General features: G+C 43.1%; 1 protein-coding gene across 1 annotated transcript; it reads left to right on the top strand.

Moving 5' to 3' along the window:
- Positions 1-5,704: 5,704 nt before the first annotated feature.
- On the top strand, positions 5,705-6,302 carry LOC140385508 (small ribosomal subunit protein eS10-like). Its single transcript, XM_072467737.1, has one exon. The coding sequence runs from the start codon at positions 5,769-5,771 to the stop codon at positions 6,258-6,260; it is 492 nt and encodes a 163-aa protein (XP_072323838.1). The 5' UTR covers positions 5,705-5,768; the 3' UTR covers positions 6,261-6,302.
- Positions 6,303-11,058: the final 4,756 nt, after the last annotated feature.

Here is an 11,058-nt window from a genome sequence, read left to right as displayed (position 1 = left end):
ACGTGGAATTAAATCAATTCCAAAACACACACACCTGGAATTAAACCATTATCCGATGTCCCATCAATCCCAAAACTACAGACATATGGAATTAAACCATCATCCGATGTCCCATCAATTCCAAAACTACACACATATGGGATTAAACCATCAATTCGATGTCCCATCAATTCCACAATTAACCCAAAACCGAACTATCAATTTATGATATCCCATCAGTTAAATTTTTTATTCCCCAGACTGAACTTTGATTTCGTCGAGACAATCTTTCCGTACCAACCGCGAGTGACCAGACCAATCAGGCCATAAGAAGAGGGGGAAATCAATACATTGTGGGGCCCTTTTCCACTTTCCTTGTCCAAAATCAGTCTAATTATGATTTCGCAGTTGGCCGGTGACTGTCTGGAGAAATCCCGGGTTTTCGGCACCAAACGACAATATTGAATTCTTTACCCGTCAGTCTGGCCTCAATAAAACTCAAGATGGATTTGTAGGTATAGTATTATTTATTTTAACCAACTTGCAAGGCTGACTCGCTTCTCAGGGACACAGAACACAGAAACTGTCTCCTGGACCCCTTGGAAAACGAATGAAGTTGGAGACAAAGGGATCTCTGCAAATACATTCAAATGGCATCAAGTTTCACATACACGATTTCCATAGGTCATCCTGTACCCCTCCTGACCTGGCCATACATCCTAATTGGCTCACTTCTCATTCCTTAACCCTGGGCCTCTTGTTACCCAGCATCCTTTTCCCCTCCTCTACCAGATACCCCTCCCCTTCCTTGCCATGCTTTCTGAAATCCTTTGTGCTTTGTCCTTTGTGAACTCACTAGAATTAAACTGGCCTACATCTACATTACTGTAACTAATATTTAAGCTAACTATTTTATATCACATTCGTCACCTGCATCTAAGTTCTTGGGGCTACACTGCTGGCATTGAACATGGTGGCTATATGCTCCCGATTTTTCTCTGTGCCTAGAGTCCCTCCCAGCCTTTGTGCGTGGATGACCTATCCCCCTCCTGTCTATCTCCTGCATCAGTGCTGGATGAGATCATCTTGGAGCACACTCTCTGCCCTACAGTATCATATTCACATTTCTTGCAGGTCAGATTCTCTTGTCCAGCCATTTCCAGTATCTGTTGCAACCAGAATGCATTTTAAGAAATGAAGATTGACTTTGTGTTCTGTCGGCCAACTTTAAGTGGATTGAGCCTTGCACAAACCTCATCCCCCTGCTGAGGCACGCAGCAACTTAAGCAACACATTTACTCCTCGGTTGCATGCCACTACCATCTAAATTAGGAGACAGCACCAAGTTTGTGTGCTGGCTGCATCTCAATGAATGGGCACAGATTAATTGCAAACTGTGATCATTGAGCACATTTCCAAACCTTATTCAAAATTTTCTTACGATATCTTTTCCAATGTATTCTGTTAAGACCCCCTGGGCTACTGCGCGGTCAAATCCAGCTTCACTTGACCCGGAGTTGCAACACAATTGAAATTAATAAATATTTCTTTGAAAAACACACACAGACTTTAGCCCTTAGCAGCCCAATAACTACAGTCACCAGGTGTGTAAAGTAAAACACAATTAAGTTTATTAATAACAGTAATTATAATTAAATATGCAGAAAATACAACAGGTTAACTATTATCTAATTCCTAACATTCCACCCACTTAATCTTGTCCACCCTTAACACACACACACATAAGACAGACAAACACAGAGGGGAGAAGAGGGGTGTAAAATGATAAGTAAAGTAAAAAGATAAGAGTCTTTATTTCAGATGGTTGTTTCAAGTACACCTTCCTTCAAGGCTTTCAGTTCGAGATTTCTGTTTCCAGTCTGTAATGGTTTTCACTGCAGATCCATTCAGGTCTCTGCAGTTTCAGAAATCCAGCATCTTTCCTGGAGAAAACATGAGGGAGGGAGAGAGAGTGAGCAGGTCCTTTTCTCTGAGTGTCCTCGTCTCCAACTGTGTTTCCACTGGCTGACTGTATACCATCCCACTCAGGCACGACCCAATCACCACCTGTTACCAAGCAGAATACAACTTTTTGACGAATTAACTGAGCACCAGCCAACCAATCAAACCGAATCCCACTGATCTCTCGGGTGCTGAAAATTCTGAGTTACGCTGTCCAAAGCTAGCACAGTGTATTATGTTGTAACTTCCAAGTTCCCCATGCACTCAGCTCGACTTAAATATATATTTCCATTCAGCATACAAGGATCAAAATGATAACAGCAAAATAAAGAAAGGGGGGAAAGGAGATAAACAGGAAGGGTCCTTACAGGAAACATACCTCTCACTTTGCTGGTCAAAAATGTTTTTCTCAACTTCCTGCAACATTCTTCTCTGCAATGAGTGGGTATTTTCAAGTACACGGTGTCCAGTATAAAAATGTTAATTTATCATTCCTTACAAAGAATTACACATTGTCCCAGTTTTCCCTTGCTTTCAAAGAGGGAGATCAACTACTAATAAAAACTAATTATTGAATAACTGGCTGGACATGCCACTAAAGAAAACATTATCACAGGCAAAATTAATTCCCTCTATTATACTGGAAAAACTGTTGACTATTAAAGCAGCAATTCTGATTGGACAGCTACTTTATTGGCAAAGCTCTCTGACAGGATTGCAATTAAACTATTACCAGATAACAGATGGAAGTTACCGTGACCCTTGAATGCAGTGGAAAGAATAGCACTCCAGGGATAGCAGTATTTCATAGAGCTTGCAAGCTACATGTTGCCTACTTGTGTCATGCGGCATTACCTAGAAAGGCCAATGAAACGTTTTAAATGCCAAATCATCTAATGCAGTGGTTGCAGTTAGTGGGTTGGTTAATGACTCAAGACCATGGGCAAATATGAAACCAGCCATCTGGTAAGTGTGTAATTTTCATGTATTCTCCTGTCTTCCCAGTTCAGTCAACATGAATTGGACGACACTTCCTAAATCCTTCAACTTTTGTTACCTCTCTCCTGACCTTAAAAATCCTCCAGGAAACTATTTATTTGACTGGGCTTTTGGCTGTCTGCCCTCATTCATTTTTCACTGAAGCTCTGCAAAACCATTGTAAAACACCGTGGAACATTTAATGAAACAGAAGGTGCTATTAAAGTACAAATTATTGTTGTGTATAAACCACCTCGCAACATCATCTGATAATTTTAAAAACCTAAATGATAAAAAAGAGTTATTTTGATGATTTTCCGACAATGCCCCAGTTGCACTACAACTTTAGCATCAGTGCAACAGGAGACTTTGTTAGAAATATGCGCACTAGTCCTGAAGCTATTCATTTGGAATTCCTTTGTTTGTATTTTCACGGTAGCATTGTCAATTTATTTTAAATGAGTCAATGCCATTGCAAAACAGGGCAATACAATGTTAAGCATTTTACCCTTGTGTCTCACAACATTTATTTCAGGACCATAATTCTTTATACCATCCTGATGCCCACATGCAGTATAGAGCTGTTGATAAAGCAGAAGTCCAAGATCTGGTACTCGTAGGAAGGCCATCCGGACCACTGGCATTGTTGTGCTTTACATTTCAACTAACAAGAGATCTCAGAGAACTCACATATTACCTTTTGGTTTCTTACAATTGAAGAGAACTCAAGGTCCAGTGAGTTGTTTTCAATCACGATAAATCACACTGGCAGTAGGAAGGCAGGTGATCAGTGTTGTGTTATGTACTCTGGGATAACACAGGCTGCAACTGGATGCAGCTTTAACCAAAAGATACTCCAGACCTTGAAGTTAGTTCAATCTGATTTATTGTACCAGTAGCACAGTGAGCACAGTTCTCTATGAGTTCGACTTTCTGCTAACCTAAGTGTGGTTACTCTGACTGACTGGACCAGGCTAGCTCTTAGCCACGTGCTGGAGGTGTGATACTGTACATACACCCTGACTCACTCTATAGATGTTCATCAGTGGAAAGAGGCGGAGTGTGAGTGCCTCGTGCCTTTTGTAGTGAGATACCACCCCTGAGTGTCCTGCCTGCTCATTGGTCATGTCCTGTTCTCTGTGATCATTAGCTGCCTGTCTGTGCCTTTCTGTATATCATTATCTGCATGTCTGCATATCATGATAATCAGTACATTTGGATGGAGTAATGTCTTCTCGCACTATTCAATATTGTTTGTAACCCTGCTAAATCCCTTGCAATGCTGTAAGAAAAGGTGTTGAGGACATTCATATTTTATTTGCTATACCAATGAATCCTTTTAAAAGGCAAATGCTTTTAACAATTCAAGTGTAACACCCTTTTTTTTATTAATGCTGCACACTTAATTAAATGTTGTCTATCTTTTACTTTTTGTTACATTTTCACAGATCCCTTTGAATTGTGTCTTGCACTCTGCAGACTATGTTGCTTTTTGGCACCATCTGCATGTTTAAATATTTTACTTACCACATCAATCATATAACTGCTTCATTAACTCTGAAACACCCTCAAAGAATTCCAAGAAATTTATAGGCATAACCATCATTACATAAAACCATGTTAGATTAGTTTTATTGCTGGATGCTCATGAATTGTTTTCCTTTAATAAATCATTGGAGCTATTTTCCCACTGTAGACCCACAGTTAAGGTACAAATGAGTTCGTTCATCGACAAGGTCACCAAGATGGGATCTTACGCTGCAGCACCCAGTTGGCCTGTGTTTAGCACAACACAATGGGCGTGATTTTCCTACCAAATTGCTCCCGGGGCTGATCCGGCTATTCCCGAGATTCGCGGCAGGCGTTGAACCGATCGCAGCGTGGCATACCGCACATAAGTCCCAACCGGGACTACCGATCATGCCGGTCACAATCCTGTCCAGCTTTTAAGTACCTGCTTCAGAAGCCCAGCTGCTAAGCCTCCGCCTCTCAGCAGGGGATCTTGTATTTCACAGCCCCACAGGTAGATGAATTGGGTCATCCCCGTTAGGGTTATTACAGTGAAGTTGTGCCATGTGCTATAGACCACCACAAATCTTGACATTCATTCTGTTAAGTGCTGCAGGGCTCCTTGAGAGTGATCCAAGTGACTGGCAGCATTGTTTCAGAAGTCAGTAGCCTACTCTGCCATGTTTCATTTGCCTGCTTTATGCACTGGAGTCATGTGACATGTGGTCAAGTCATATAGTGGATATGTCTTGCCACCCAGTAACCACCTTTTGGTTTGCAAGGTGACTCAAATCAAGGTGGCACACTGGACTGCTGCAGAATAAAGGCATCATGACGACTGTCAGGAAACAAGTATTGACCAGGTCACACACCAGCTGAATGTTGAGGGAATGGAATCTCAGACTTGACATCTGGCACCCACAAAACAATGGGCGGGGGATCTTCTGTCCCTGATTTCAGCAGGCAAGACTGGCGACGGTGTGGATAATCGAAGGGGAGTCCCAAAACGGCTTACACGCGATGGGATTTCCCCGCTTGACTGTCCCTGCCTCCCACCAATAATGTAATGGAGATCCTGCCATTTCAGGTCAGGAACCCCATTGCCATACATCTAAATGTCATTAGCGGGATTTCCTGTTGTGTTATCTCCCCATGTGCGGATTCCCTGCCAAACCCCTGTTGGCGTGACATCACGTTGATGTGGTTTGGAAGCAGGTCTGGACCAACGGGTCCCTGTTGGGGCATGCAGGTAAGTACAGCAACCAGAGGAAAAGGAGGAAGAGGCTGCAAGTGCGCATGATCTGTCTTTTCCTGCTTTAGCCCCATTATAAGAGCTCAAGATGCTGATGCCCAAGAAGAACCGTATTGCTATCTATGAGCTCCTCTTCAAGGAGGGGGTAATGGTGGCCAAGAAGGATGTGCATATGCCAAAACATCCAGAGTTGGCAGACAAGAATGTCCCTAACCTGTACGTAATGAAGGCCATGCAGTCTTTGAAATCCCGTAGTTACGTAAAGGAGCAGTTTGCTTGGCGACACTTCTACTGGTACTTGACCAATGAGGGCATCCAGTACCTACGTGACTACCTTCACCTTCCTCCAGAAATTGTTCCTGCTACCCTACGTCGCCAGACCCGCCCTGAGACGGCCAGGCCAAGACCTAAAGGTCTTGGTGAGGACCGTCCAGCTCGTCTTCGAGGTGAAGCTGACAGGGACACTTACAGGCGGACTGCTCCCCTTGGGTCAGACAAGAAGGCTGAAGCTGGTGCTGGTGCAGCGACAGAATTCCAGTTTAGAGGCGGATTCGGCCGTGGTCGTGGGCAACCTCAATAATGTGTACAAATTGCTGTGTAAAATAAAGCCAATTGAAAAACATTTTTTTTAAAAAAGTACAGCAACCAGAGGGAGAGGATCATGCTGGGCAGTACCCTGACACTGCCCCTGGAAATGCCAAATGGCACTGCTCCCTGGCACGGGCCCAGCTTCCATTAGGGAGGTTCAGGGTGGGAGTTCCCAGGGAGAGGGGAGCTCCTGAGTCTGTAGTGGAGGGGCGGGGCTCTGTGGGGCATTTCTGTTTCATTTTTTATTTTTATTGTTTTCAGATTGTGGTGCCAGTGTAACGTCGTGGGACTGGCCTCCAGCATTTGTTTTGACAATGAGTCAAATATTATAGTGATGAATGTGATATAAAATAACTGTTTTAGAGATATTAGTTACTGTAATGTAGAGATAGGCCAGTCTCATTCTGGTGAGTTCACAGACAAAGGATTTCAGAACGCATGGCAAAGCAAGGGGGAGGAGTGACCAGCAAAGGAGGAGAAAAGGATGCTGGGTCATAGGGGGCCAGAGGAAGGGATTGGAAGTGAGCCAATTAGGATGTATGGCCAAGTCAGGAGGGGTATAGGATGACCTATGGGAATCGTGGATGTGAAACTTGATGCCATTTGAATGTATTTGCAGAAATCCCTTTGTCTCCTTCTTCATTCGTTTTCCAAGGGTCCAGGAGACTAGTTCTGTGTCCTGTGCCTCTGTGAAATGAATCAGACTTGCAAGTCAAATAAAATAACTAATGGTGTACCTGCAAATCCATCTGGACTTTTATTGAGGCCAGACTGATGGGTAAAGAAATTTATATTGCCCGAAACCCGGGATTTCTCAAGATGGTCATTGGCCAGCTGCGAATTCAGAATTAGATTGATTATGGACGGAGGGAGAGTGGAAAAAGGGGCCCACAATGTAAAGCTGGAAAATGACCGCGCATTGCTTTTTCCCCTCTTCTTATCGTCTGATTAGTCTGGTCACTCGCTGTTGATACGGAAATATCGCCTCGACGAAATCAAAGGTCAGTCTGGGGATTAGAAAATTAAACTGATGGGATATCATAATTGATACTTCAGTTTTGGGTTAATTGTGTTGTTGATGAATTGATGGGACATCGGGAGATGGTTCAGTTCTACGAGTGTTGTTGATGAACTGATGGGACATCGGAAGATGGTTCAGTTCTACGAGTGTTTTGAATAACTGATGTGACCTCAGGATGAGGGTTCAGTTCAATGAGTGTTTTTAAATCTAAAGATGGTTTAATTCCATATGTGAGTGTTTTGAATAACTGATGTGACCTCAGGATGAGGGTTCAGTTCAATTCGTGTTTTAAATCTATAGTTGATTAAGCTGAAATTGTATCCTTGGACTGAAGTGGCGAGAATCGATAAATTTTAAAACAAACTGGGTGCTGCATGTTAGTTAAAGCAGAAGTCTCTCAAAGGGTTAACAGCAGCTTGAGTTAACAGGCAGCCTGTGGTGTAATCGGATACCTTTCTTTCGAGTCAGTGAACTCCAGCAAAGTTACGTTTTGAATTAATTAAAGAAAACCAGTGGGTTTCTCCACCTCTTTGATAAAAGCCTATTATTTTCGAAAGCAATTGATTAAAATTGCCAGAATCTTAAGTTTTACTTACTTGAAATAATGTCAATCTCATTTTATTTGTGAATTAATAGAAACTTAAAGAAACTCACTGACACCATTTTAAAAAGTGTAAATCTGGAAATGACAGCTGACTTTGCTCCGGTATTAATCACCACAGCTAACTGTTCCCTCATTGATAGCAGCCAACATTTTGTGAATGTAAGAAAAACTTGTTGAAAGAAAATTGTTAAGATAAAGAATTAATTAAGTTGTAAAAGTTATACAAGTTTGTGTTAAGCAAATCGTAAATTTAGTTCTGAGTTGAGATCAGAGCTAAGCTTGGAGGTTGCAGTAATTCAATTTGAATTTTCAAACATTTTAAGTTTTAAAAGAACACTGTTAGAACCTTTTCAATAATTTTGCCAAGGAGCAAAAATCGCCATTGGTCATAAATAAGCAAATAAAAAACAAAAATATATAATAATAAAAAAGAAAGAGCCAAAGTATGAAAGCTAAAGAGTTAATCAGATTATGGAGACAATATTGTCAACATGAGAGGGATAAGATCATAGAACATAGAACATAGAACAATACAGCGCAGTACAGGCCCTTCGGCCCACGATGTTGCACCGAAACAAAAGCCATCTAACCTACACTATGCCATTATCATCCATATGTTTATCCAATAAACGTTTAAATGCCCTCAATGTTGGCGAGTTCACTACTGTAGCAGGTAGGGCATTCCACAGCCTCACTACTCTTTGTGTAAAGAACCTACCTCTGACCTCTGTCCTATATCTATTACCCCTCAGTTTAAAGCTATGTCCCCTCGTGCCAGCCATTTCCATCCGCGGGAGAAGGCTCTCACTGTCCACCCTATCCAACCCCCTGATCATTTTGTATGCCTCTATTAAGTCTCCTCTTAACCTTCTTCTCTCCAACGAAAACAACCTCAAGTCCATCAGCCTTTCCTCATAAGATTTTCCCTCCATACCAGGCAACATCCTGGTAAATCTCCTCTGCACCCGCTCCAAAGCCTCCACGTCCTTCCTATAATGCGGTGACCAGAACTGTACGCAATACTCCAAATGCGGCCGTACCAGAGTTCTGTACAGCTGCAACATGACATCCTGACTCCAGAACTCAATCCCCCTACCAATAAAGGCCAACACTCCATAGGCCTTCTTCACAACCCTATCAACCTGGGTGGCAACTTTCAGGGATCTATATACATGGACATCTAGATCCCTCTGCTCATTCACACTTTCAAGAACTTTACCATTAGCCAAATATTCCGCATTCCTGTTATTCCTTCCAAAGTGAATCACCTCACACTTCTCTACATTAAACTCCATTTGCCACCTCTCAGCCCAGCTCTGCAGATTATCTATATCCCTCTGTAACCTGCTACATCCTTCCACACTATCGACAGCACCACCGACTTTAGTATCGTCTGCAAATTTACTCACCCACCCTTCTGCGCCTTGCTCTAGGTCATTGATAAAAATGACAAACAGCAACGGCCCCAGAACAGATCCTTGTGGTATACTCCACTTGTGACTGAACTCCATTCTGAACATTTCCCATCAACCACCACCCTCTGTCTTCTTTCAGCTAGCCAATTTCTGATCCACATCTCTAAATCTCCCTCAATCCCCAGCCTCCGTATTTTCTGCAATAGCCTACCGTGGGGAACCTTATCAAACGCTTTGCTGAAATCCATATACACCACATCAACTGCTCTACCCTCATCTACCTGTTCAGTCACCTTCTCAAAGAACTCGATAAGGTTTGTGAGGCATGACCTACCCTTCACAAAGCCATGCTGACTATCCCTGATCATATTATTCCTATTTAGATGATTATAAATCTTGTCTCTTATAATCCCCCCCAAGACTTTATCCACTACAGACGTGAGGCTCACCGGTCTATAGTTGCCGGGGTTGTCTCTGCTCCCCTTTTTGAACAAAGGGACCACATGTGCTGTCCTCCAGTCCCCTGGCACTATTCCGGTAGCCAATGATGACATGAAAATCAAAGCCAAAGGTCCAGCAATCTCTTCCCTGGCCTCCCAGAGAATCCTAGGATAAATCCCATCAGGTCCCGGGGACTTATCTATTTTCAGCCTGTCCAGAATTGCCAACACCTCGTCCCTACGTACCTCAATGCCATCTAATCTATTAGCCTGGGGCTCAGCATTCTCCTCCACAACATTATTTTTTTCCTGAGTGAATACTGACGAAAAATATTCATTTAGTATCTCGCCTATCTCTTCAGACTCCACACACAACTTCACATCCCTGTCCTTGACCGGTCCTACTCTTACCCTAGTCATTCGCTTATTCCTGACATACCTATAGAAAGCTTTTGGGTTTTCCTTGATCCTTCCTGCCAAATACTTCTCATGTCCCCTCCTTGCTCGTCTTAGCTCTCTCTTTAGATCCTTCCTCGCTACCTTGTAACTATCCATCGCCCCAACTGAAACTTCACACCTCATCTTCACATAGGCCTCCTTCTTCCTCTTAACAAGAGATTCCACTTCTTTGGTAAACCACGGTTCCCTCGCTCGGCGCCTTCCTCCCTGCCTGACCGGTACATACTTATCAAGAACACGCAGTAGCTGATCCTTGAACAAGCTCCACTTATCCAGTGTACCCAACACTTGCAGCCTACTTCTCCACCTTATCCCCCCCAAGTCACGTCTAATGGCATCATAATTGCCCTTCCCCCAGCTATAACTCTTGCCCTGCGGTGTATACTTATCCCTTTCTATCATTAACGTAAACGTCACCGAATTGTGGTCACTGTCCCCAAAGTGCTCTCCTACCTCCAAATCCAACACCTGGCCTGGTGCATTACCCAAAACCAAATCCAACGTGGCCTCGCCTCTTGTTGGCCTGTCAACAAACTGTGTCAGGAAACCCTCCTGCACACACTGTACAAAAAACGACCCATCTAATGTACTCGAACTATATCTTTTCCAGTCAATATTTGGAAAGTTAAAGTCTCCCATAATAACTACCCTGTTACTTTCGCTCTTATCCAGGATCATCCTCGCCATCCTTTCCTCTACATCCCTAGAACTATTTGGAGGCCTATAGAAGACTCCCAACAGTGTGACCTCTCCTTTCATGTTTCTAACCTCAGCCCATACTACCTCGGAAGATGAGTCCCCATCTAGCATCCTCTCAGCCACCGTAATACTGCTCTTGACTAGCAGCGCCA

Source organism: Scyliorhinus torazame, chromosome 11 (assembly GCF_047496885.1).
Source record: "Scyliorhinus torazame isolate Kashiwa2021f chromosome 11, sScyTor2.1, whole genome shotgun sequence".
Taxonomy (NCBI): Eukaryota; Metazoa; Chordata; class Chondrichthyes; order Carcharhiniformes; family Scyliorhinidae; genus Scyliorhinus; species Scyliorhinus torazame.
Note: the sequence above shows the minus strand (reverse complement) of the source record. Positions and strands in the feature narration are given on the sequence as shown.